The 27,232-nt window shown below is 44.3% G+C and overlaps 5 protein-coding genes across 23 annotated transcripts in view; 3 read left to right on the plus strand and 2 right to left on the minus strand.

The window, feature by feature from the left end:
• The window catches only part of LOC133850817 (muscle-specific protein 300 kDa), a 121,149-nt gene extending 103,273 nt beyond the window's left edge, over window positions 1–17,876 (plus strand). For 11 of the 18 annotated variants that reach the window (XM_062287034.1, XM_062287035.1, XM_062287036.1 and 8 more), the window contains 9 exons: window positions 34–7,116; window positions 7,805–8,110; window positions 9,476–9,733; window positions 11,096–14,070; window positions 14,705–14,743; window positions 15,092–15,718; window positions 16,465–16,606; window positions 16,859–16,926; window positions 17,163–17,876. In XM_062287034.1, coding sequence (XP_062143018.1) covers window positions 34–7,116; window positions 7,805–8,110; window positions 9,476–9,733; window positions 11,096–14,070; window positions 14,705–14,743; window positions 15,092–15,718; window positions 16,465–16,606; window positions 16,859–16,926; window positions 17,163–17,397 — 11,733 coding nt within the window. In that variant the 3' untranslated portion in view covers window positions 17,398–17,876. The remainder of the gene's footprint in view (window positions 1–33; window positions 7,117–7,804; window positions 8,111–9,475; window positions 9,734–11,095; window positions 14,071–14,704; window positions 14,744–15,091; window positions 15,719–16,464; window positions 16,607–16,858; window positions 16,927–17,162) is intronic. The other 7 variants (XM_062287045.1, XM_062287046.1, XM_062287029.1 and 4 more) reach the window with 3 other exon arrangements.
• A 484-nt stretch (window positions 17,877–18,360) lies between these two features.
• LOC133850820 (lysosomal Pro-X carboxypeptidase) lies at window positions 18,361–20,838 on the minus strand. Its single transcript, XM_062287048.1, has one exon. It carries the CDS (start codon window positions 20,698–20,700, stop codon window positions 19,288–19,290), a length of 1,413 nt encoding a protein of 470 aa, XP_062143032.1. The 5' UTR covers window positions 20,701–20,838; the 3' UTR covers window positions 18,361–19,287.
• A 507-nt stretch (window positions 20,839–21,345) lies between these two features.
• On the plus strand, window positions 21,346–22,559 carry LOC133839181 (uncharacterized). The gene is made up of 2 exons (XM_062270571.1): window positions 21,346–22,195; window positions 22,250–22,559. The coding sequence occupies exons 1-2, from the start codon at window positions 21,461–21,463 to the stop codon at window positions 22,484–22,486; spliced, it is 972 nt and encodes a 323-aa protein (XP_062126555.1). The 5' UTR covers window positions 21,346–21,460; the 3' UTR covers window positions 22,487–22,559.
• An 84-nt stretch (window positions 22,560–22,643) lies between these two features.
• On the plus strand, window positions 22,644–24,215 carry LOC133839176 (uncharacterized). Of its 2 annotated transcripts, XM_062270545.1 has the most exons (5): window positions 22,644–22,752; window positions 22,807–22,884; window positions 22,944–23,051; window positions 23,106–23,435; window positions 23,496–24,215. In XM_062270545.1, coding segments are annotated over exons 1-5 (1,179 nt in total). In that variant the 5' UTR covers window positions 22,644–22,750; the 3' UTR covers window positions 24,157–24,215. The 2 variants fall into 2 exon arrangements, with proteins under 2 accessions (XP_062126529.1, XP_062126540.1); XM_062270556.1 differs by lacking the exon at window positions 23,106–23,435.
• LOC133839188 (uncharacterized) lies at window positions 24,115–25,055 on the minus strand. Its single transcript, XM_062270583.1, has 2 exons — window positions 24,799–25,055; window positions 24,115–24,731 (listed from the first exon to the last, which is right to left on the minus strand). Exons 1-2 carry the CDS (start codon window positions 24,976–24,978, stop codon window positions 24,234–24,236), a joined length of 678 nt encoding a protein of 225 aa, XP_062126567.1. The 5' UTR covers window positions 24,979–25,055; the 3' UTR covers window positions 24,115–24,233.
• Window positions 25,056–27,232: the final 2,177 nt, after the last annotated feature.

Raw genomic sequence — 27,232 nt, forward strand, 5'->3', positions numbered from 1 at the left:
TCACACAATTATTAATAACTTTCGTATTTGCAGAACGCAATGCATGGTCAAAAGAAGCGTGAGCAAGAGATCGATGAGTATCAGCGTCATTTATTGGAACTCGAACGGTGGATCAACGAAGTATCCGCCGAACTGGCCTCGTTTGAGACAACTCCCGAGAGCACCAACGATGAGCTTGTGCTCAAGACACAGGTCGAACGCAGCCAGCAATTATTGCGCACGTTAAAGGAGCGCCAGCAGTCTATGGATGATTTGGTTGAGCAGACACGTCAATTGCAGGGCCAACCCGATGTGGCTCCTTTGGCCGATACACTCATGGAACAGCTTCAGAGCATAATCATCATATTGCGTGAGCAAATCACTGTGGCGACCACACGTATATTCACTATTGAGAAACGCATCGTGGAGCTGCGGAAGGCCAAGAGCGATGATGCTCAGCGACAGCGTGTACTAGAGGATGCCAAGATTCAGCCACCAATTAGCACTCATACGGCACCTGAATCAATCGAATCCAACGAGAACACAATTGATTCCAGTTCAATGCCTGAGGAGGAAGTCAAACCAACCGGCATCTATGTGGAGACGCAGACATCATTCAGTGAACGACAGCCAGAGCAACAGTTGCCACAACAGCCTGTTCAACCACAGATAACCACAAGTAATGTGGAGGCCCAAACAAGTTTCCAGGAGCCTCTGCCAGTGGCGCCCGTTGAAACAGCTGAAGTGGCACTGCAAACTCTAAAGGAACGTCCACCAACTGAGAACATAATGGTGACTCAGACACTGCAGGATGGCCAACAGACGATACAGATTGACACGACTCTGAACAAGCATGTCGATGAGACACCCGAGAATGTGGAGATCGAGGCGCGTTATCATCAGCAGCCTAAGGGCGATGTTGACCGTGCCACCGAGTTGATACTGAAAAATGTACCTCAGGCATTCGAAACGACATTCGTGGAGCCCGATGACACAACCACCGAGGTGGTTGTTGGTGCAGATGGCACCAAGCATATTGTTGTGAAGAAGATTACAACTCGTACGCGTCAACAAATCGTGCAACAACAACAGATCAGCTCCATCGAGACTGTCAGCGATGCCGATGGCAACATAGAAGTAAAGTCTACTGGTCAAATCAATTTGGAGAATGTGCAAAACACAGATACCATTGCTGATCCCCAACAGAGCAGTGTACGCACTGTGATCACACAGCAGACAAGAGGCACACTTCTGGATGGCTCTAAGCCTGATACGGTGACTGTTAGCGAGTTCGAAACCGAGCCAGTGATTGAGCAATACGAGCAGCTAATGAGTCCCGATACCGAAGACAAATTGCAACCATTCCGTGCGGAAGCTGGACAATCTGACCTGGAGACACACGGCAGCATACGCACCGTGATGCAGCAGGTGACGCGCAAGGTTATACGCAAAACACGCAAGATTATCAAGCATGTGACAATCGTTAACGGAAAGGAGCATGTGACTGAGGAAATTGTTGAGGAGCCAGAAGAGATTGAGGTGACGGAAGAGGAGACATCGCCGCATGTGAATATCAACATAGTGCGAACGGTGAATGGCAAAGTGGTGAGTGAAGAGGAGTTCCAGCGTTTGATGCAGGAGCCAGGTGTCGTCATCGAAGAAGTTGCGACGGACCTGTCCCAATCAGAGACAGTGGAACCGCAGCAACAGGTATTTGATATTGAGTCTATCAACATCAGCACCACAACAACAACACAACCAGAACAACAACCAGAACCACAACAACAACTCGATATACAGACAGCACCAACAACAACTACAACCATTACAACAACAACCAAAACAACTGAAACGACTAAAGAAGCACCTGTAGAATTGTCAGCACCTCAAGTAGACATTGAAGAAACCGTAGAAGTTGCAACTACCAGTCCCGTTAATGTTACAGCAGCGGCAGTAACTACAACTACAACAACAACGACTAGCACAACAACTACAACTACAATTCCACAAGAAATCCCATCAACAACACCAATAGAGACTGAAATAGAGACTAAGACAGAGAGTGAGATCGAAATTGAGCCTGTGGTTGAAGATATCAATGAGATTTGGCCAGTCGAACATCATCTGAATCCCACAAACATTGAATTCTCTGATCATGAAACCACGCTCATTCGACAGACAGCTGGAGGTCTACCAGCTGAAGATCCCTCCATGCCAGTTGATACCATTTGGCCAACAAGTCCCGAAACTGGCAATTCTATCTCTCTCGAATCCTATGAATTTGAACCAACATCCCCAAGACCTGAGACTGAACAACCCCAAGTTGAGGTTTCAAAACCAACGGAGCAGCCACAAACACCTAAAAAGACTGATACGGAAGCCTTCCTGCAAGCAGAACAAGCACAAGCTGAACCTATTAAGGAACAGCCCCAGACTACGGCAGCAATTGCAACTTCAGAATCCCCAGTTGTTTCTGAAATTGTCGAAACGAAGGCGCCCCAAACTGATGTGCGTGTGGCAACTCAACTGTTCATTTCTGGCGAGGCAGCTGATGCCGAATCCCCACGTAAAACCTACCAGATCACAGCACCTTCGGTGGCTACGGCTGCTGGAGTTGGTGTACTAAAGGTGGCCATGGATGTGGCAGAGCCGGCAGCACAACTGCCCGGCAAGGTTACCATGTCCATTGTAGAAACTGTTGTTGCGTCGACTCCAGATCGTGATGATGACGCGAGCACCAAGCGAAGTCGAAAGAAAAAGAAGAGAAGAGATTCGGAACCTGTCGAAGATATTACACAACCAAAGACTGAACCCAAAGTGGAAGCTTTGCCCGAGCCGATTCCTGTTTCCGATATCGAAGCGGAGTCTGTGCATGAAACTGGCTACGAAGCCGAAGAAAAGACTGTTGCCGACGACGATGATTCCACGGATTCGAAGAAGAAACGCCGCAAGAAGAAGAAGCAGCAAAAGGAAAAGGCTGAGGAAGAAGACTCACACGCACCCATCTCTTCCGACAACTCGCCACGTGACGACACCGCCAGCATTGAATCGGAGGGCAAGGTACGACATGAATCGATTGTGGAGATCAGCGATGAGAGTAACTTGTCCAGCATCGACATTGATACAACCGTCAAAGTGATTGAAGATGCAGTTATTACTTCACCTTCGGAGTCGCCACGCCAACCATTCACCGAACTGGTTATCCCAACCGAAGTCGTTGAGCTCGCACTCGTCGAGGACGTGGAGCAGCAGACAACACCACGTGTGCCAACGCCAACAGCTGTAGAAGTCGAGCAAGAGATTAAATCCTCGCAGACATCGCCACAGCATCAGCCACAGCTCGATGAGACGGCAGTGCAAACCAGTCTGGATGTGCAGCCCGACAATCAGGAGAATGAATCCCAAACACTGATTGTGGAGATTACGGAAACCGAAGCTCAAACGACGCCACGCACGCAGGACGAGCAGCCGGAGCCAGTAGAAGTCTCGACAACAGAAATCCAAACCGATGTCAGCGGCCAACCCCGCGAGACTGTCGAGATATCCAGTCAAACAATTGTGACAACCACCATTGAGAAGGAGCTGCAAACAACGCCCAAGGAATCTCCACGTGATGTTGAGCCCAGGAGTGAACAAGTGGTGCCATCGCTGGTTAACGATTTGGTTAAGGATATGACCATTGATTTGCCAGTACCCACTACAGAGCAATCCACGTTCACAGAAGTGACAACCACAACCGAGACGCAAATGCAAACAATGACACCGGAGCCCACCGAGCAATTGATCGCTGCCAACACTGTGGAACCTGTCGAGGTGAGCGATGTACTTGTGCAGACCACACCGAGACAGGATAGCCCGCAACAGCCAGCCTCCCTGGAAGACAGCTCACTCACTACCACATCTATTTCGGAACCATACGAGCTGGAGGTGCGTACCACAGTGGCCATACCACCGGACTCGGATACATCCGTGGTGGAGCCAACTTTGTATGAGTACACTCAAACAATTGAGCTGCCCAAGCCGGAGAAGCCCAGCAAAAAGGGCAAAAAGACCAAGAAGGATGCCAAGGAGCCGCAAGCAGTGCCAGAAGTGGATCAACAAATCAGTGTTACAGTTGAGATTGCACCTGAACTCTTGTCGGAATCGGGCATTGTGATCTCCACCAACCAGCAAGTGGAAGAGGTGCCATGTGTGCCACCTACAGTCGAACCAGTTGAGCTCGCTGAGAGCGATGCGCAGAAACCACAACGGGTGCAGCTGCAAATCACCAAAACAACGGTTTACGACGAGTATCCCGATCTGCCAGTGCACATCACCGAGCAGAATAAGGTGAGCATTGCCTCGCAACAGCAACAGAGCAGCAGCAGCAAGCCACGCACTGGACCCACCTCGTCAGTAACCATTGAGGAGGTTGCCTCGCCCACCGAGGAGCTGATTGTGCCCATTACACCGGGCCCCGATGTCAATCAAGAAAACATTTGGGTCGCACCCACGAGCAACATTAATGTGGCTCAGACTCCATTAGATGCTTCACAAGCGCTGATCATGAGCGAGAGCCTGCAGCTTTATCCGGGCAACAAGCAACAGCAGCCGCAAGTGTTGTGGACTGAAACCAAAGAGGCCATTGATAATCGTATCAGGCATCTGAAACAAGCCTCACCACAGCAGCAAACACCGCTAAGCGATGTGCTGCACTTGGCAACACTGTCCGAGCAGATTAAGCAAGTGCCCAGTGAACAGCGCCTGGTGGAGGTCAACGATGGGTTACAGTCTTTGGATGCGGCCATTCGCAGTGGTGACAAGACCATCATACACACTACTGTCATCACGGTCATTGAAAAGGTCTCAACCTGGCTGGAAACGATCGAGTATCGTGTCTATTTGATACGTCAGAACTCAAATGAAGGTCCTTCCGAACAGAAGCTGAGCAACTACAATACACTGAACAATGAGTTGCATGCCATCAAACACAATGTTCAAACATTGGAGGGACAACTGCAGCACGTTGACAAACCATTGGGTGAGGAGCTCTTGCAATGTGTGGACACACTAAAGGAGCATGTGGATGCAGTGCAACAGGTGACGCAGCAGAATCAAGAGCAGGACAGCAACGATCTTGACAAGTGGCACAACTTTGAGCTGCTCTTCCACGAAGTGACCGTCATGCAGGAACAACTGCAGCTACGATTCGAGCAGGCAACCAGCCAAGAGCATCCGCTCTCCGTGAAGCTGGCCATACTTAATGAGCTTGAGCAGCAGCACGCAAGTTGCCAACAGCCATTGGCTGAGCTCATGCAAACGGCACGCTTTGTGCAACGCGACTTCCCCGGCAAGAAGATGCCACAGGATGTGCACGCCGCTTACGAGGCGAGCATGAACATTGGCAACAGCATCGAGGCGGAGCGCGATCGTCTGCTGCAACTGCAATCCCTGGCCGAGGAGTACGAGCAAACGCTGAAGGAGTTCACCAACATCACAGTATTAGCCGACAAGATGATGGAGAGTCCGATTGTATCCAGTTCGCTGGAGCAGCTGAACAACGAGGTGCAGAAACAACGCAAGTTCTTTGTCAATCTCAGCCATTGCCGGGCCATGCTTGAGTCCTTGGAGGAGAACATTGACAGCGAGACGCGTGAGAAGCACTCGGAACTGCACAAGGAACTCTATCAGAAGGCCACACAGCTGTTGGAGCGCGCCTCAGAACGTTCCTCGAAGTTGGTGCAAGCCGCTTCCCGCTGGACTGTGCTGGAGAAGGGCATGCGCGATGAGTTGCAGTGGCTACAGGTGGCACAACAACGTGTGCCAGATCTCTCGGCTGTAACTTCCGCCGATTACGATCAATATGCTACGCTCTATCAATCGCTGAGCAATGACATCTCGCATCACTATGTGAAGATGACCCAACTCTCGGGCATAGCCAACAAACTGCAATTGCTGGTCCAAGCGCCAAATCTGGTGGAAGAAACGAATGAGGCGCTGATTGTATTGTTGAAGCTGCGCGAAGAAGTTGCACTATATCTGCATCGCCTGTTGATCTTCAAGGAGATCTGGGTGCAGTACGAACAGCAGACCGACAAAATGGAGGCATTCGTACGCGAAGCGGAGCAGGAATTGCGTCAAATCCAAATACCCACGAAACCCACAGAGGAGCCCATACCACATATGCGTCAGTTCTGGGAGATCAAGGCACGCTTCGAGCTCCACAACAACATACGCAATGAGGCAGGACACAGTTTGGAGAAATCTCTGAAGGTTATTCCATTGGCCGATGAGATGCTGCAGCGTCAATTCCATGCTCAGCTCGAGGATCGCTGGCAAGCCGTAGCCCAAGCCATCGAGCTCATCCAGCACAATATTGTGGAGTGCCTCTCCTCGGAAGATATGCCGCCCGATGAGAAACTGAAGCTGGTCGAACGTGAATTGCAGGAAATCTACCTGACCATGACCAGCATGAAGGGTGTCATCAAGAACGAGGAGGAACTCAGTCTGTACATTGAGCGGGTTCAAGTGCTGCGCACTCGCGTCGGCTTCATTGGCAACGAACTGGGTCGCATTGGCCTCCAGGAGCCTGCAATTGAGCCCGAGAAGGTGGGCGAACTATTTGCTCTGTCTCACAAGATTACCACACAGATTGCCGAGGAACTCGAATTTGCTTCCGTGCTGCGCGATCAACTGCAGGCTATACACGAAGGCATCAGCAATCAGCGCAAACATCAGGCCAAGATCTCGGTCATACTCGATGAATGCGAGGCGGCTGAACGTCAAGGAGCCGATGTGATCGAGAAGGCCGTTGCCGATTGCCAGGCAGCCGGTGAAGAACTCGTTAACAGTTGGCAGGAAATAATGCGTATACGCCAGATGCTCCACACGCTGCCCATGCGTCTGAAAATGTCTGTGTCGCCTGTGAAACTGGAACGTGACATATCCCAACTGCAAGATGATCATGCTTTCCTCGAGAGCAAGTGCACCAATATCATGGCCATACTACGCAATCGTTTGGCTATCTGGCTGCGCTACGAGCGACAGTTGGAGCTGGTGCATGGCTCCGTGCAGGAGACGGACTTTATGATGGAACTGATACGTGTCCACGGACAGGTTGACTACGAACGCCTGCGCAAGGCCACCGAGAGATTGGAGGTAAGTTTCCAGTTGAAATTCAGCAAATTGTATTGCAGTCTATAGCCGGCTACCTGCGCAGCATAACATGTACAACATTGTCCGCTTATCTGCAGAAATGCAATAAAAACCGCGAGCGTCTTCTGCCTGCGTTCAGTTAAACGTGAACATTCGCAGCATTCACAACATTCGGTTCAAATAAAAACAAAACCTTTAAATTATTGAAATATTTAATTATAAAACAAGGATAACTCCTTTATATAAAACCGTATCGTGTTATTAGATGATCATAATATTAATTAATTAATTAATATTACACATTTAAAGTAAATAATTAAACAAACATTGAAAAGCAAAAAACACTCAGCGCTATTTAAAAACGCCCCAAACCCGCACGCGGTTTACATGTGCCTTACGAAAAACGCGCGCATGGTTTAAAATCTTTAACGAAGACAAGCACACAAAGCTTTGCAATCAGCTGCAAAGTGTTCGTATGTGAAAAGCTTTTGTTGTAAAGCTTTCCTGCACGTTTTGCTTTACGTTGCGTTTTGTGTGGCGGCAGAGCCACAGTCGACGTTAGCTTCGAAACGCGCGCATGTCGTCGTCGCGTTAATTGTCGCTCCCAAAAAACAAACAATATTTCGACTAGTCGCGCTATCAACAACTGACTCTCTCTGACACTCCCGTTCTCTCTCTCGCTTCAACGCAGGGCTTGGCTGGTGATCTGCATAATCGAGAGCAATTGCTGGACGAGCTTAAGGGCGCCGCAAAGCCATTGATCGAGAGCTGTGATGTGCAGATAGTCGAGCAAATTGAGTCGGCCGTACAGGATGCAGTAGTCGCCTGGAATGATACCACGGATAATCTGCAACAGCTTTGCACACGCTATCAGCGAGCCGTTGAGCTTTGGGATAAATATCGTAACGCGTCGGCGGCGGTCAAGAATTGCATTGAACAACAAATGGATAGCGTAAAGTCGCTCGAGCAGCCCTTGGATGCCATGCAACATGCCAAGGTAAGCAAACATTAAGTATACGTATTATATAGGGGAATAGATTAAAGGTATGTGGGAGTGTTTGCTCCACTTGTGCCCGTTTTAATTACATTTTAATTTTGGCGGGCCACCACGAAGAAGTAACGACAGCGTTTAATTACCATCCTCTGCTCTGACCGGCACCATGCATCAGGCAGTAGGCAGCAGGCAGCAGGTTGTAATTACATTGATTTTCAGCCGTAACACTCAGCCCAATCAATTTTGGGCGCGTCACTGTAATCGCTGGTAATAGCCACCGTGTTGTTGGACTAACTTTGCTGTAAACACTCACACACAGATACACGACTGCGTTGGCTTGTTTGTGTCATAAATTATTTTGTTTGACACAAATAGAGACGGAGCCGGGCAGACGGAAAGGCGGACAGAGCGGACTGAGCGACCGACGGACACACACATGGACAAAGGGGCAGCAATTTTTCGAGTTTCGTTTCGATTTTCGGTTTTTATTTGCTTTAAAAATTAACGCATAGTTTTGTTATTTATATTTATTGATCATTAGGGTCATTATAAGAGGCCAACAACAAAAACAACAACAACAGCAAATATGCTGTAATTATTTTTCCAACTGTCGCTTCACATGGAAACGAAGTTTATCAACCCGACTGTGAACAGAGTCGTAAGCTCTCTATATTTATATAGCTGCTTTATCTCTCTCCGCAGTCAAAAAATGAAAAAATACGAGAAATTATATAGGAATGCCGCATACATTAACACATGCCCTAAGCTTGTCCGAGCTAAAGATAAATGTAAAAACGTATTTCTTCACTTTTTCGGCTCACAACCAAAAATCGCGAAGGTCAAAACGCAAAGCGTTTGTTTGCTTATGTTCTGAGTTTCTTGTTGTGATAAAGCATGAATATTTTACAGATGATATCATAGGGCATCCGACATGCGTCGTTGTTGTTGTCGCTGTCGACTTGCCCTTTTAGATTGAGCACTGCAAGCACACACAGAACACTGTGGGAGCTCGTTATTTAAATAGATCTTTGGCTGCGCTAGCTGCGGGCGACCTGTTTTCTAAATTGAAATTGAAATTGTAAATGAAACCGAAAGTGCACTCGACGTGCTAATTACGTAGAGAAACGGGAACGAAACACGAAGAGAAATAATGAGTGTTGGCAATTGATAAGAAACATTAAGGGGATTGACTGACCCGACCGGCTTAAGCTTAAAATAACAGACAAAAAAATGACATTTGCCTTTCCTCTAAATATCTACAAACGTGTTGAAGAACTTCAGATATAGTTCTAATCGTTTGAATTTCTTAATGTTTCTGTATTATTATTAGAATCGAACTTATCATTAATATCTTTTCCTTTAATACAGGTCTGTCAAGACAATCTCACCACACAGAATGATCGTCTGTTGGAACTGCGCGACATTGTCGCCAAAATCGCGGCAGATGTTGGCCTGGATGCCTCATCATTGATGCAAGGTGAACTCGATGCGTTGGGTCAGCGTTTGGCCGAATGCAAGGATGCGATAACGACGCTGGCAAACGTGGCCGACACACAAGACAAGGAGCGCAAACAGCTCGACAAGGAGGTGACACAGGCCAAGGTCTACTTCAACAATGTGCAGCAGGTGAGTGCAGCCAACGGACTAAACCTCGAAATCTCAAATCCCAGAAGGGGCGCCACACATCTACAATAATGTGCACCTCATCGCATCTATCGATTAGAAAGTGTTTGGCTGATTTGCATATGTTAGGGCTAGCGTGTGGAAATTCCCACCCGGGCGACAACTACAAAGCAACAAAGCAACAACAAATGAAAGCATGAAATGAAAAAAAAAGAACCGGCAACTGTATGTTAATCCAATACGAAGGACATGCTATTTTAAGTGGGTTAAAAGTTGAAAAACTTTCTCTCCGCGAACAACGCATGTTCGAAGCCAGAACTAGAATTCAAGTCACAGTGGGTTACAACTTCATTATGGTCATTATTGATTGATCAGGGGCGTGCATATATATTGTGGGAGCTTCTTGTGTGCTGGCATATTAAATTTTCCATTGACAAATAACAGACCACTAGCAAAGCGACAGCAGCAGCAAAGCAACAGCGAGTGCATGAATATTTAAACAAAGCCCTCGCCCAGGCAGACAAACACCGGACAGAGTCGGTCAGCTGGGCAGTCGCGACAATTACAACTGTCATATATGTCCAATGTGCTGAATAGCTAATGATTTTTAACAAATAACGTCCGCAACTGCAGCAGGTATTATCGAGAAAGGTCAGTTAGCTCAATCACTGTGACAGTCAATAGGTTGTGTGGTCAGCTAAATAAACTAAGATTGCATTTGATAAAAGTGTAATATACTATAGAGAAGGCAAGTTCATTGGATTAAAGATAGGAAGGAATTAGTGAAAAGATGTCCAAAGAGTTCTGACGAGTTTTCGATAATTGCATATTCAATGAATGACAGTTTGACCTTTTAACATATATTCAATCAGTTTATCAATTTGTCTGATAGATTTGACATTTTTCCTTTTATCTATTGTCTGTATTCAATAACTTATCTTTTCACATTGCTTTGACCAAGAAACATTTGATTAATATTTTCGAGCGTACTCGCACCACTGTGCGCCCATTTGAAATTCACATTGCTAACCAACCAGTCGGTTGTCCCCCACAAGTCTCCCTCCCCTCCACTCTCCTCCCGACACCCGCGCTGGGTGGCCAGACAGTTGAACAACGAGCGCGTGTGTCGCTCGCATGAGGTCATTGCCAGTTGGCGGAAAGAGTTGCCACTGCAAGGTTTTTGTTGTTGATGTTGTTGCTGCACATTGTGAAGCCGTGCAGTGGCAAATGGTAACTGGAGACAACGGCGGCTGTAGTCGCGTTATGGTTATTAGGGTCATGCTAATTAGCCAAGCACAAAACGTTGCTGCACATTGTGCAGACACCTGTCCAGACCACCAACTAAATTCCGACTTGTTTTTGCAGGACATTGCACGTGGCGAGCCGCAGACGCCCAAGGAGAGCGAAGAGCAGCTGGCCGCACTGCGTGCCCATCTGCAGACACTCGCTCGCACCGAGGAGCAGCTGCGTCAACTGCGCGAACGCCAGCAGAACAACTCAAACCATGTGCTGGCTCCCGCCGATGCCAATGTCGCTGATGATAGCATACTCGAGGTGTTGGCGCTGTGGCAGAAGATATTCCAGGATACGTTCCAGGAGTATCATCGCCTCTCCACCCGACTGGCACGCACCCAAAACAGCTCGGAAGCGTTGCGCCTGTGGCGTCAATACCTGCAGCATGTGCAATCGTTCCTGGCCTGTGCCATACCCGAGGACTACAGCAGTCTGCGCGAGCAGCAGCAACTGTGTGCCATCCACCAGAATCTGCTCATCTCTCAACAAAGTGTGCTCTCCGAGACGCCTCTCGAATCGGAACTGTCCGAGCAGTACAAGGCGCTGACGAATTTGCACAACGAGACGCTCTCGCGGATTATGCAGCGCAACGATGAGCTGGAACAACGTGTGAGCGGCTGGAATGCCTATCGCCAGCAGTTGGCATCGCTGCTCGACTGGCTGCGACAACGTGAAGCCGAGCGCAATGCGCTGCAACTGCGCTACATTCATCTGAAGCGTGTGCCACATCTGAAGGCGCGTCTCGATGCGTTGCTGTTACAGCTGGCACGTGGCGAGCAGCAGAGTGCGGCACTGAAGGCACAGCAGCAACAGTTGCTGCCGTATTGTGACGATGCGCTGGCCACCGCCATGCGTATGGAGCAGGCGAGCATCAATCAGCGTATTAGCAATCTGCGAGCGGCCCTCGAAACCTGGCAGAACTTCCTCAAGCGCATTAAACAGCTGTCCGAGTCATATGACGAACGTGTGCAGCATCTGCAGACAGAGTTCGGTAAGGCACAGCAGTTGTTGGATCAGGATGCCGAACACCCGGCCACACAGCCAGCGGAGATAGAGCAGCGTTTGGGTGCACTGCGGGCGCAGCGCGTTCAACTGGCTGCCCAGGCACCAGCGCTGGAGAGCCTTACGGTCAGTCAGGAGGAGCTGAAGGAGTGCATCAGTCCGCACGACATGAAGGCAATACGTCAGCGCAGCTTCCTGCTCTGGCAGCAGCATGCCGACCTCGACTATCAGCTCTCCGTGCTCATCAACTCGATTGAGGAGCGTCTGTCGCTGCTGTCCAATTACCAGACGAGGTACGGACGCATCTCGCAGTGGCTGCGCACTCTCGAAGAGCGAGTGGAGCGCGATGCCGATGTTGCGGCCATGGCCAATCCGGAACAGGCAGCCAAACAGCTGGAGCAGCAGATCAATGGTGAGCTGCAGCTGCGCGATAAGGAACGCGAATGGTTGCTCTCCGCTGGCCGGGAGCTGCTCACACTCTACGCGGATGCTTCGCCACAATCGCTGGAGGTGCGCGGTCAGGTGCAGCAGCAAAGTGATGCGCTCATCGATCGCTGGAATCGTCTCAAATTCCTGTGCAAACAGCGTGCCACCAAGATTGGCGAACTGAAGCAAACGCTGCTGCGTCTTGAGGAGCGAATTGCGCTAATCCGTGCCTGGCTCTTTGAGGTGGAATCACAGCTGGACAAACCATTGAGCTTTGAGAGCTACACGCCAAATGTCATCGAAGCAAAGCTCCACGAACACGAACAAATTCAACGCTCGATTGAACATCACAGCAGCAATGTGGGTGAGGTCTTGAACCTTGTCGAGATGCTGCTGAACGATGCGGACAGTTGGCGCACCCAGGTTAATACAACTGGCCTGGCATCATCTGCCCAAAATCTGGAGCAACGCTGGAAGAACGTTTGCAGTCAGTCCGCGGATCGCAAGCAACGCATCTTAACCACTTGGAATCTGCTGCAGGAGCTCATCAAGCTAACCACCGAACAGAAATCGTGGGTAGCCAAGCAGGAGTCGCAGCTGTCCAGCTACGAGCGTGATCAGAAGTATGTGAACAAGCAGAAGCTCGAGGAGCGACAGCAGGCATTGCGTGCCAAGCTGCAGGAGCTGGAAATCGAGTCGGTTAATCTGCGTCTACTGGAGCAAACGTATGCCAAGCTAACGAGCAGTCCTGGCGTCGAGCCCGAAAACATTCAGAAGCTAACGCTGCCCACCAAAGTGATGGTCAGCAAGTGGCGTCAGCTGACGCCGCGTTTCCAAACGCTGCTCGATGCCATCGACAAGGACGCCAAGGTGATGCGTGACTTTAACAACGCTCAACTGGAACTAACCAAATCCCTGACGAGTATTCAAAAGGCGCTCGAGCAAGTCCCGAATGTGGAGAGTGATGCGGCCAACGTTGAACCACAAGCTGTACTGCAGCGTCTGGAGGGTCTAGAGCGCAAGTTGCAACAGACCGAGCAGCAGGTGCAGCAAGCGGATGCTCTGGGCAAAGAGGCTGAAGTGCGCACTAAGCAACAGCCAGCGCAGCTGAAGCAGTTGCTCAAGCTGATCACAGAGTACACTCTGCTGTGGAAGACGGTGCAGACGCAACTGGTCACCGTGAAGACCACTTGGGCCGCACGTGCAGCCAAGCAATTGGCAGGTGCCGTCAATGAGACACACGCCAGTGTCCAGGTGAACACGCTGTCCCAGCGCAAGCTGCGACAGGCACAACTGCAGCGGGAAACCTCGATTACGGCCAAGGATGCCTACATCATGGAACTGCAGACGGCGATTACCGAGTGCCGCAACAATCTGGATGAACTGCAGCGCACCATTGTGGACAAAACCCGCAAGCCGGGTCCCCAGAAGATTGCCAAGCTGCTGGGCAATGCCCAATCCTCGACGGAGTTGGTGAAGCATCTGAGCAATCTGCTCGTCACCGAATGCAATGCGGATAATCAAGCGGCGCAAGTGGACACCGTATCAGAGCTAACGTTGCGCTTCGAAACGCTGCAGTCGCAGTGGAAGGCGCGACAACAGCACGATCAGAATGCAAGGTACGTTTTCAATTGGACGGAACTGTCTACTCTCCTTTAGAGATCCTGTTGATGGAGCTACTAATTCAATTTGAATACTTGCAAACTGTCATGTTTATTACATTTCATAATGTTGATAAAATTTCAATTGATATCAATCACTTCATTAAATTTCAATTAATGTCAACCAATATATCATGTTTATTACATTTCATAATATTGCTGAAATTTAAAAATTTCAATTGATTGATATGAATCACTTAATTTAAATTAACGTCAATCAATATGATTTGATTTTACATTTCGTAATATTGATCTATTTTACAAAAGTTTAATTGATTGACATCAGTCATCGAAAGTTTTAATCTATTCTTATCTATCATTCCTCACTTTTGGTGAAATTCTATTCATTTAAAATTGATAACTGTCATTTTACTTAGTGATTGATATTAATCGTGTTTGCAAGTATTTTACAAAAGTTGTGCTTACCCTCTAATTTATATTGGTGTTTTGGGCGTGTTTTATGGCTAACAACATTTTATTGCTTTATGTCTCGCTCTTGCTCTCTCACACACACAAACTCACATCTACAACCACACTCGACACATTTCCAAACGCTTCACGCGAACGTGCGCATTCATGATGCTGCTTGCAGGTGCCTGCTACCTGCGGCCTCCAAGTACACATGCATACAGTAAGTGTAAACTCAGATAAATAACTCTCTCTCTCGCTATCTCTCAATCTTCTCACTACCTGCTATTAAATAACAATAACAACCCAAGCAAGCGCCTGCGTCTCCCTCCCGCTGTTCAATGTTCTGTGTGTGTATTTATCCACCAGACAAAAGCTGGCAGCTTAGATACTTTCGACTGTCAGACTCCAGCGTGGAGCATACTAAGCACATTGGCGCTTGCTTGGGCTGAGCTTCAATCACGTGTCATATTCTCGACTCGTGATTGAGGCAGCTTTAGCTAACAATGCATAATAGAAATGTTAATGATGTAATTGCTAATGATTACCCCTTTGATTACTATCCATGCAGTGAGGTCGGTCGGCTAACGTGTCCGCTCTGCACGCAACGCAACTGGCAGCAGATCGACAACGATCTGTGGCGTCTGGAGCAGTGGCTGCAGTTTGCCGAGAGCACTCAGAAATCCCAAACAACGCCGCCCTCGAACATTGAGCTGCTCGAGGATGTGACCCAAGATCATCGCGAGTTCTTGCTGGACCTGGAGAGTCACAAGTCGATCATCTCGTCGCTGAATGTGGTCGGTGATCATCTGGCCACGCACACGCTGGACACGGAGAAGGCACGTCAACTGCGAGGCCGTCTCGAGGCGGACAATGAGCGCTGGAATAATGTGTGCATCAATGCCACCAAATGGCAGGGTCTGCTGCAGACAGCGCTCATGGGCAACAGCGAGTTCCATCAGACCATCGATGAACTGGTCGAGTGGCTGCAACGCACCGAGAAGAACATCAAGGCATCGGAGCCAGTGGATTTGACCGAAGAGCGCTCTGTGCTTGAGGGCAAGTTCAACAAGTTCAAGGATCTGCGTGCCGAACTGGAACGCTGTGAACCTCGTGTTGTCAGCCTACAGGATGCAGCCGATCAGCTGCTGCGCGCTGTTGAAGGATCCGAAGAGCAGTCCCAGCAAACCTATGAAAGGTAGGTGTAGTCGGGTCCAGTGCCGAGGGCGGAACGAAATAAATTGTGCCGTGAACCTGTCGAGCTAAAAAAAAAAGAAAGGGGAATCAAAAAAGGAAAAGTGGGGGGGGATCAGCGCTAGTTGGGCGGCGTTTTTATGTTTTAATTAGTTTATTATGTAGAGTATATTTGCCTAAATACTTTCAACTACACATATTCCATCTGTTCTATTATTTCTATTAAAAATTTCTTTGGCTTGCCGTAATTTCTATTAATTTACACCTATGTCTGTATATTTATGCCACATTTTCCCACACAAAAATTGTACTAAAAATGTTCCTTGGAACATCCTCCTTTCGGCATTCGACACTATCACACTATCTTCTACCCCAACGTAGCTTGTGATCTACTGTAGACTCTTTATACACTTATTAGCTAGTTAGTTTTTTAGTTAGAAAATTCACGTATTGCTTTGGAAAATGTGGGATCTATTCCGAATTTTACTTTTGCATCGATTTTACTCAATAAGCATTCTATATATTATTTAACATCCTTTGCGAGTTTTATCGATTTGAAAGTGAAATTTGTTATTTTCCTATACAAATATATTTTTCGACATTTTCGCTTAAATACTTTGCTGTTTTTTGTTGCGTATTTTTTTTGATTTGTGTTTTTTTGGTACTCAAAATTTGTTCGTCCGCCCATTCTAACACTTCATCACAACTGACAACGCCAAGAGCCGCCAGCAAATGTTTTAAATTCTCTAGAACCCTTTCCAGATTGACCGATCTCCGCCTGCGTCTGCAATCCCTGCGTCGCCTCTCCGGCATCTACATTGTCAAGCTGGGCGCCGTTCTCGGCTACGAGGGCGACAATCTGGGCGTGCCATTGCATATGTTGTCGAATGAGGTAAGTGCAACAATTCAAAGAATTTTCTATCCATTAAGAAAAAAAGAGAATTTGTCCTACTATTTTAAACAATTTGATTTTTAATTATTTGTGAACGCACCGAAGTAAGTGAAATGTTTGAAGAAAATTGGCTCTAAAAATCATCGAAATAAAAATTTAAAATTGTTACTAAGATAAATTACATAATTTTTATTTTATTTTATTTTTGAATTTAATTTATTTTTATTTTTTATTTTTCTGCCATTTATCTAGCTTTTGGATAATACTACATTATCAACCTCTTCTATGCAGGCCGCCGCACCCAACACAGAAAATGCAAAGTAAATATTAATAGAAATTTGTTGTTTAATTTTTAATTCAACTAGTTGATAAAAAAAACGAATGTAGTTCTTGTAGCATTTAGTTTATGATTTTGAAAAGCAAATGCAAAATGCACAATTGTACAATCTCTAATTGGCACTTGATATCTGTTGCCTGTTGCATGCTCTTCATGTCTATAGCTATCAAAAATCAAATTAAACACCGCAACTAATCTATGATTCTATCGATTCCACAGCGATGGCGATGCTGCCGATGGCGATGTCATCAATACCACGGTACTGGCGCAAGGTGCTCGATTCCTAGGACGCGTTGCACGTGCCTCGCTGCCCATCCAGGCGCTAATGTTGCTGCTTTTAGGTGTGGCAACCCTGGTGCCCCACGGTGAGGACTACACCTGCATGTTCTCGAACACCTTTGCCCGCAGCCTGGAGCCAATGTTGTCGTATCCCCACGGACCGCCGCCAACATAATAAACGAGTTGTGTCCGCGTCAGGTTGCCCTTGGATTAGTGCAATAAATTCACAGTAAAATCACAAAAACAGAATAAAACAAACCAAGAAACAAACAAATGATAAATGTAAAAACTAACGAAAATGTAAATGTACCAGAGTGTGTGGAAAACAGAACAAAGAATAGAAATGAAATCAACAACACGAATATGCCTTTAAAAAAAAAAGATAATATGATATGATACTATATACTATAAAACGCAGAACGCATATGCAAAATTCTTGTACAAGTTGTAAGGCGCATAGATTGCGTCGAGTAATGTAATGTCATGTAAATTTTTGTAATTTTCCACATTATTGAAGAGTGTATTTTTTATTTTTGTTGGGTAGCTAGAGACATACTTACAAACAATATACTTCTGTGTACATACAAAACAAAACAAAACTCGACGAGAAGAAACACTAAACAAAAAAACTAAAAAATCAAAAACAAAATGAAACTAACGACAAGTAACGAAAGAAACACTTTACAAAAATACTTATATATACATATATATTAACGAGATATATACATTATACATATATATTTGCACAGCAAACATTTATATAACTATATAATATCCTTATGCCCAAGAAAAAAACTATATAGAAAGCCCAACATTTTGTATATAATATCTAAGCTGACAGACAAAACGAAATACGCACACGAAATTTTTTATACTCAGTTTTCGCAACGATTGCTCCAGCAACATGGGCTTGAAGTTGGATGATTTTATGCAATTTTCGTGGAACATTTTTGCATAGAATCATCTAGCTTCAAGCCTCTAGCTGCTGATTGGACTAGCCACAAGACAAACCATGACCCACATAGACCAAATGCCAGGAGTGCTATGCAAAACTCCAATATCTTGTTGAGCTGCTGCACGTTCATCTCCCAAACTCAGGACGTTGCAGTTGCCCCAGCGAGTTTGGATTTTTGCATAGTTCACCTAGCGCTAGATAGTCACAATGCTGTCACAGAGAGTGTGAGTTGCTCTGCAATAAGCCAAGTTTCTCTCCCACGGTTTATACCACGCAGAAGTTTCTCATTAACAACACCAGCCACATAGGTGACTCTCATCTAACATCTTGTGAAGCATTTGATTTTCAAACCTTTAAGCATTCCTGAACTCATTTCCAAAATTCGTACCATAGACAAACAATTAAAAACTTTAGTCAATCAGCTAAAATAACCATTGCTGGAGTAAACGAGTGAAATGGGGGGAATTGAACAAAAAATAATCGAAGCAAGTGTCCTATGCCGGTGCTAAACCAAAACTAAAAACAAAAATCGATTTTCCTAAAGAAATTTTTCGAGTTGCGTGAAAAAAATTGAAAAAAATTTGCAAAAAATTGCAAACGAAGAAAAATGTTGAAAAAATTGCATATAGAAATGGAAAAAGTTATCCATCCAGTTATAAAAAAAAAAATAAGAAAAATGAAAAGAAATCAGAACATAAAACTAAACTTTCGTTGTTAATATTTTTTGATAATCCTTATTCTATTTGCCTTATAAACTATATTTTTTATTATTTAATGCCTACGAGCAATTATTGAGAAAATACATAAATATTTATTTATTAAGTTTATACGATATACTATATTTTAATTAAGTTGAATTAAATGTTAAACTTTTGTGTGTTTTGCTGCTTCTGTACTTTATAAGATTTCCTTTCTTGTGAACAACTGTACCTTTATGCATATATTAAAGAAATATTAAAAAATACATTTACCATGTTTTATTTTATAAACGATATATATTCAAAAACAGGGTTTGTTTATTGTATAAGAAAATATATTATCATAACTTTTTGCGAATAGCAATAATTGAAATTGTTAAGAGTAAGTATAAGAGAAAGTATTTTCAAAGCACTAAGCTTCGTTAATCCATCCCGCAATGATGGCAGCTTCCCTCTGACGAGCATCGACCACAGATGGCGGATCCAATGGGTTACTTTGACGCAAGTCCAAATGATGGGCACCCTCCGGCAGGATGATGACATGCACTTGATTGTTGGGTGCCTGGAGAACACCCCCACCGCTCCAGGGATCGAGAAGACCATTGCTGAAGATGATGTTGCTGACCGCCTCTAGATTATTGCCACCATAGCGCAGCTCAATATCATATGGTTTAGGTGTGAGCTGGTATTTCTTATAGCACTTCTCGGAGAAGTCTTTCAAGTTCCAGTCCTTGGTACGATACATGGTGTCGCTGCTGTTGGAGCAGAAGGGCATGACCATTTGATTGCACGTCTGTATGTCCCACCCCTTGTTGTCCAGCGTGCCATCAGATTTTGAGTACTTGTAGTCGACACACTTCTCAGTGCCCGTGTAGTTGGTATAGACGGCCAAGGCACTTGCCATGCTCTTGATCAAATCGTCATCCTTCTGGTGCAGATCCTTCAAGTAGAAGCACAACTGACGCACCGGATTTGGAGGCAGCGGTGCCAAAAACGTGGAATTGTAGGGATAGTTGGCCATGGCCAGATTGCCATAGACATCCTCGAGGAAATCCAAGAACTCATTCAAATCATCGGCGCTCTTAATGGGATCACACAAGTGAAAGAGGTCGCCTAGCTGTTTCTTGCCCGCATCATTGGCAGCCAAGGTTTCAAATGCCTTCCAAGATTTGCCAATGTTCGCGCTGCAATTGGCATTGTAGGCGGTCTCATAAACGGTTGTCGTAATTTTATTGAAGATCTCGCAAGGCGTCAGTCCCGGGAATTGTAAAATTGGTGCCGAGGCAGCCAAAGCACCAATCACAATGTGCGGATACTTCATGCGGAACCAGGCCGACAACATGCCACCGTAGGATCCACCAAATGCGACAACAGGCAACTGACGTCCGTCACGCAAGTAGGTTATCAACATGGCATAATCCTCCAACGCCTGTTCGACCGTAAAGTAGGCAAGATGCTCCGGTTTGCTGCTGTTGAATGTATCGCTGCCAAAGGGCATCGACTTGCCGTAATAGCGATGCTCGGCAAACACGACCACGGCACGCAACTTGGCAGCCAGCTCCCAGACGAAGCCGCTGTTCTGGGCAAACCATTCGATGTCGCCCTCATTGCCAGTGTAGAAGAATATTGGACTCTCCACATTGCTCTTGTCGGCATACGAATCATTGTAGAGATATCGTATATTAAAGCTGGCATTGTTCAGGAAACTGAAGTGATCCAGCGGCACCGAAAATTCTTTGATGGCATATTTGAATTTCACTTCAGCAGCAGATAAGCCAGGCTCAAAGGCCAATAATATTAAAGCTCCACAGAGAAAGGCAAACATTTTAATACTGCCCGCACACAATATTGAATAATGAATGCCAGTCAGATGTCAAGAATTTTCGATCTTTGTTTGTTGTTCCAGTTTTCCAGATGCTCTCCTTCTCTCTCGAATCGTTCTTATCACTTCAACGAAGCCGGCTTAATTTAGACATTTTTCTTGGAAATAGAGCTTTCTGAAGCTTTCAAAAGAGTGACCTTAAGCAACTTATTTTTATAAATGTACGTTTAAATGCCAAATCTGAATACTAAATTTAAGAAAAAACGTGAACTGCAACTTGGTTACACTTTCATAGAATAATTCAAAATTTTAAATTTACGCGCCATTTTAAACACCTATAAACATCTATAATATAATAATTTTATATATATATAATAATATAATTTTACTATACTATAATAATTTTTTTTTAGGAGGATGCAAAAGTGAAGCGGGTAAGTAACGGTCATTTTAATTCACCCGAGCATCAGTTTGAAACTCAAAAATACAGAAGGCGACTGTTAAGCTCAAGTGGCTTCTGTTAAGTTAAAGTGCCATTTCGAGTATAACAGCGTTGGTGTGCTAACTAACCAGTGTTGCTCTTCTAGTTTGTTTTGCCAAACCGCGGTTAACATTTTTAAATGGAAAAAAAGAATTTTAATTTCGTAGCCTTTTAAATAGAAGTCAGTTCAAACGAAGTTTGATTATCGATTTATTACATTGCTTATCGAAAGTTGAGAGAAAACCAAATCCACAAACCGCACCTGATTAAGAAGATGACCAAATGCGCCAGCCTCTTCGCAAAGCCTCCGTATATATTGCACTGCTGCTAATATTCGAGGCCGTTACCGGGCTGCTCATTATTATCGTAACAGCTATCTACCAGTGGATTTTGGCTGACTATCTGGATGATATAGAAAACAACCTGCTCTTCAGTTATCTCTTCAACATTTACATTTTTGGTGCCCAACTTGTTGTCAGCTTCCTTTGCAGTCTCTCGCTGTGGAATCGCTTGTGGAAACGACGTTGTACGCCCAATGTTCGATTAATGATATCCGTTTGGCTCTTTTATTGCTGTATTATTATATCATCGGGATTTGGCACCCTTTGGAATGTATACTATAACATCGATGTGCTGGAAAATGCGGCGGAAACTTCGCTATTTCGCGGCATTGATGAGTATTACTCCAATCCGGAATGGAAACTTTTATGGGATGGCCTGCAGTTGCGAAGGCAGTGCTGTGGTGTTCACAACTACAGAGATTGGATGAAGGCGGAATGGATGCCAAGGCAAGAGAGTAATTGCACAAGGAAATCCGTCTTAGCTCCCCTTGCCTGCCAGAAGAAACTACATGATAATAACGCGCCAAATTATATACTGGATGGACAGCAAGAGCCTTTTCCAACACTGACAATCAATTCGATTAACACGAATGGATGCTTGCCTGTTTTCACTGACTTTGTGTGGCGTTACTTTTACATTCTGCTGTTGTTATTATTATTGGCCTTAAAGTTCTTGGTGAGTTCTACAAATAAAAATTTGGATTTTTATTGAACAACTGTGAATCTACAGATTTGTCTTTGCTGTTTCACAAAGTATATACTACAAAGACAGAATCTAGGTGATGGTTGTGATCATGCCGGGCTTACAGATGAGGATGGGCGACCCTTGGTTATGGTAAAGTATCCAAGGAATGTAAGATGCGTTATTTTGGGAGAGGACGATTTGGCATCTGATATAGCGCCCGATGTCGCGTACTGTAATTGTGACGAATCTGGTGGTGAACAGTGCGATTACTGTGAAAACTAAATCGAACATATCTAATATATATTTTGTTACATTTTTAAAAAATATTAAATATTTATATTAAATATATTTTTCAAATATTTATACATTTTCGATTTTTACACATAAGTGTTAACACTTTAGATTACAATCGATAATAATGGATAGACGAACCGTTATACAACACTCAAAGTCTATCGACTTACAGCACTTATTAATATACTGATCAAAATAACGCTTACCTGTTCCTTGAAGACATTTGACAGAGGAGCACGACGTTTTGTGTAAATGTAAGAAATAAAAAATGTGTATCTAACAAATTAACAATCATAAATCATATTCAGGGCATATCAACCAAAAGTACCGCACATTGTTGGCGACGACGATGGAGAGGAGCAACAAATTCCTCAAAACGGAAATGAGTATATAAAAGAAACCGTTGTAATGCGCATTAATAATTTATGTATGCCTCACAATTAAGGTACAATAATGGTGAATTATCCGAATTAGATGACATTGCTTCCGATGAGGAGGATGGAGAAGAAGGGGAAGATTGGTCCCAAAATGTTCATTACATAGATCATCTGCTGTAAGTTTTTTATTATGTCAAAAAAAAACACTTTAATTGATTTTTATTCCTTAGCGGGTATGCACCAGAACTAGAGGGAGCTGCAGCAAATCAAGCAAATGAATTTTCATATCCGGCTGCGGATAACATTCTATCGGAGATTAAAGATGAACTTGAGTCGAATGAGGGTAACGCCGAATCTGATTACAATATTTGGAAGGACCCTATCGACAATAAGGTTGAAATAGAATCAATGGTTGATCCCAATGAACACAGCATTCAGCTTGCTGGTAATAATGATCCACCCGCTATGAGTCGGAATATTCGCAAATCAACTCTAGTGGTGCAAGAGGGGAAGATACCAAGTCGTCGGTTACGCTCATTATTCCGTAGCAAGTCAGAGAAGTCCGTTTCGTTTATGTCAAAAAAAAAAAAACATTTCTTTAATTGATTTTTATTCCTTAGCGGGTATGCACCAGAACTGAAGGAAGCTGCAGCAAATCAAGCAGATGAATTTTCATATCCGGCTGAGTATAACATTCTCTCGGAGATTAAAGATGAACTTGAGTCGAGTGAGGGTAACGCCGAATCTGATTACAATATTTGGAAGGACCCTATCGACAATAAGGTTGAAATAGAATCAATGGTTGATCCCAATGAACACAGCATTCAGCTTGCTGGTAATAATGATCCACCCGCTATGAATCGGAATGTTCGTGAATCAACTCTAGTGGTGCAAGAGGGGAAGATACCAAGTCGTCGCTTACGCTCATCGTTCCGTAGCAAGCCAGAGAAGTCCGTTTCGCCAATTACGCTACCACGCAGTCGTCAAGCAGCGAAAACTAAAGTCCCAACACCAATTTTAGTTAGCCGCCGGACTCCCACGAGTCGTGTCGCTACAAAAAATATGAAAAGGCTACGCGAGCCATTGGAGACACTAACTGTACGACCACTGGATGTGACGCGATATTTCACTGAGATATCGGCGCAGTTAGTAAGAAATCGTTTGGATGAGGGAGCATTTATGGAGATGCGCGATCAGATTGACCGATTGGTCGATGAAGCAATTGCTAAGACAAAACTATTTCAAAAACATCCAAGTTTTGCACCACGTTCTCAACTTTAATGGAATGACGTATACATATGTATTGATAATCAATAAAGGCACAGCCTTGATTGGCAGCAGTTGACAAAATTAGTGTTTTAAAGATTGCTGCTATCGATACAGTTAGAAAAGTCCGTAGAGACGGCAGCGCTGCTTGTGCTGATCAACAGGCGACTTGGCACCTCGCCAATAGATGGCATAGTGCTTTGATCACTGGATGCGATGCTAGAGAGTGTGCCAATCTCGTCACATACTCCCGAATCAGAGCTGGTCATGGAAATGGGCGTTGCATCGCCTAAATTAGCTTCGACATTGCGCAGCTGTCGTTTGGGGCTTTGCATGTCACTGGCCGCGATTTCGTTGCTATGTCGCTTGAGTGGACGAACAGCAACGGCAGCAGTTGGACTCCAGTTAAGCTCATGATGCACCACAGCATGAACTTCCATATGGATGGGGTTAGTTGGTGGACTGTCGCAGTTGCGATCGAAGCTGCGACTGCCGATGAAAGATTCCATTAATGGCGATGTTGACGACGAAAACACTGGGTCAGCAATCATTGTTGAATTGCTTGACATGCGAAAGTCAAACTCGCTTTCCTACAAATAATATAATGCATATAATAATAATAATAATATTATCAACTACAAAACAATAACAACATACAAAGAGAGCGCGCTCGAGATCCAAACATTCCATGGCATTTGTGGAGACTACCGACATTTCCATTGCTTGGGCCACTTGTTTCATTTCCTCCAGTTCCATGCCATCCTCGTACGCGCCGTAGGACTTGAGCAGTTCCATTAAATGTTTGCTATTACTGCGCAGCTCCATTTCAATGTACATATATTTATTATTTTCTTATAGGATTTTCAGCTGTATGCAGAACGCCGTTATTTGAGCGCATACACGAATGTGACCGTCGCTTATTTGGATTGCAACTATCGATTGCTTTTCATCATCGATCATTTTAATTTCCATCTGGTGGCCAAAATTTGTACTTAATAAGAGCTTCGCATAACCTTCGATATATCGATTCACAAATTTATCGTAGACTCCGTCCTTTTAGTTGTGTTGCGGCCATTACAGTGAAAAAAGCTTGCAGTGCGCGTCGGTCGGTTTTCCAAAAGTTAAATGTGCAGTTTTTCGAATTATATTCTTATTAAAATCAGCCAATTGTTACGTAAAGCAACTAAAATATTATACTAAAGTGCATAGTTAATTGTAACTTTTACAAAGCCGCAAAGGAAATGCGACTTGCTGCCTGTCTATCGCAGCACCTCTTGTCACGGTTAACGGTAAAACGCGCGCGCGCGGTTGGCTTTGGTAAATGCTTCGTTTTCGTTAATTAATTGGTATTGGAATCAGTTTTAATATGCTAAGCGATACAAAATACTTAAAGCATAACAAAAATATGCAACATTCATACGTGAAGTGAAAATACATAATTGTAAGATTTGTATGTGTACAATTCTTCTAAATGAAAGCTGGATCCTGCGAAGCATCTAGAATACCTTAAGTGTCGTATCAGTCAGCAATAAATCGGACGATTTGCGTGTAATTTCAGTGAGCAATAAATTGTGCGCAGTCAGTGATAAGTAATCGTTTGGTTTTTGTTTTTTTTGTGCGAAGCTTTAATACTTAAATGTATTCAAATACGCTCAACGGAGCACCTTAATTCGTTTCGATTTACGTAAACAGTTTCGTTACTCTATGATTACCAGTGCCGGGGGTAATCATATTGAGTGTAGTCGCTTCGCGCTCGTGAGTGTATTAAGTGCGTGTAGCTCCTGCGGAGCATCTAAAATAGCTTAAGTGTCGTATCAATCAGTAATATATCGTGAGGTTTGAGTGTAATACCAGTGGTTTCTTTGTTTTTTTTTTTTGTTTTTGTTTTTTTTTTTTGTTTTTTTGTGCGAGTCGTTAATACTTATATGTATGCAAATATGCTCAACGAAGCACCTTAATTCGTTTTGATTTACGTATATAGTTTCTTTACCTCTATGATTACTAGTGTCGGCGGTAATCATATTGAGTGTAATCGCGTCGCGTTCGTGAATGTATTAAGTGCTTGTAGTGAAATAGTTAAAAAATTTGTATGTGAATTTAACCAAAATGTAACCTGCATAACATTGACGGCATTGTTGGTTATTATAAAATTAAAAAGTTACGAAAGGTAAGTGAAACATCTCATTTTATTTTGAATTTATCATAACAACGCCAAGTGCGCTACTTGCGCAAAAAGCTTTTTGCGCTATGAACGTACATTCCCATCATCGAGCTTATGTAGGGGAGCAAGTGTACTACTTGCTTTGGGCTTGAACTGCTTGCTATGGTGAAACATACTCCAGTTGGATTAGTCGGGTTTCCTACCAAATTTATTTAACACATACTTTTAGGATGGTATAAATTTTAAAATCGCATTAGATGAGTTTAGCGCCGAAAAGTATTCAATGAGTTTTGTATTTTGCATATGCAGATTGTATCACATACTTTTAGTTGTAAGTTCGTGCATTGAGAATTTTTTAATTCGAATTGCGTGCTTTTAGGAGCACATAAATATGAAAAATTTTAACTAGCAAAAATTGTTTAAGGCAAAGAATACTCACAAATATTGCAATATTGTTATATTGCTTATAACAGCTCCTTCACACGCTTAACATTTCAATTTTATTTGAATTATATATTTATTGTGTATCAAATGCAAATTTAAATTTCCTACAGTGAAGTATTTATTAAAAACCTTTGTATCTCATTCTTGATACATTTTCTGTTGGTCAACCAGTGAGAGAGAGAGTGGCGTACCTTTCTTATGGTCGATGCACATTACCCTTGCACCATTATAAGCTTCACACATTTTATTAAAACATTTAGTGGCTAAAATGAAAAAATCAGAGCTGCAAAAACTGAAGGAAAGCTGATGAAAAAAAGTTTGCTATGCACAAATATTTGCATAGTTTTTGTTTCACTTTTTTTTGTGCTCAGTATCTTTTTTTAACTTAATCCTTATGCTAGAATATATTGTACATAGTATAAATTTGCTGGAACAATTTACGAGCAAACATTAAAAAAAGAGATGTCGCCACCAAAGCGGGTGGCA

The sequence above is a fragment of the Drosophila sulfurigaster genome, chromosome 2L (assembly GCF_023558435.1).
Source record: "Drosophila sulfurigaster albostrigata strain 15112-1811.04 chromosome 2L, ASM2355843v2, whole genome shotgun sequence".
Classification (NCBI taxonomy): domain Eukaryota; kingdom Metazoa; phylum Arthropoda; class Insecta; order Diptera; family Drosophilidae; genus Drosophila; species Drosophila sulfurigaster.

What these genes read in the sequence shown, in the direction of transcription:
- LOC133850820 (XM_062287048.1), bottom strand. Translation starts at nt 20,700, where the DNA reads ATGTTTGCCTTTCTCTGTGGAGCTTTAATATTATTGGCCTTTGAGCCT.
- LOC133839181 (XM_062270571.1), top strand. Translation starts at nt 21,461, where the DNA reads ATGCGCCAGCCTCTTCGCAAAGCCTCCGTATATATTGCACTGCTGCTA. An exon ending in TATTGGCCTTAAAGTTCTTG is followed by an intron (nt 22,196 to 22,249) that starts GTGAGTTCTACA and finishes GTGAATCTACAG; the next exon opens with ATTTGTCTTTGCTGTTTCAC.
- LOC133839176 (XM_062270545.1), top strand. An exon ending in CATTACATAGATCATCTGCT is followed by an intron (nt 23,052 to 23,105) that starts GTAAGTTTTTTA and finishes TTTATTCCTTAG; the next exon opens with CGGGTATGCACCAGAACTAG. An exon ending in TTCCGTAGCAAGTCAGAGAA is followed by an intron (nt 23,436 to 23,495) that starts GTCCGTTTCGTT and finishes TTTATTCCTTAG; the next exon opens with CGGGTATGCACCAGAACTGA.
- LOC133839188 (XM_062270583.1), bottom strand. Translation starts at nt 24,978, where the DNA reads ATGTACATTGAAATGGAGCTGCGCAGTAATAGCAAACATTTAATGGAA. An exon ending in ATCTCGAGCGCGCTCTCTTT is followed by an intron (nt 24,732 to 24,798) that starts GTATGTTGTTAT and finishes TATTATTTGTAG; the next exon opens with GAAAGCGAGTTTGACTTTCG.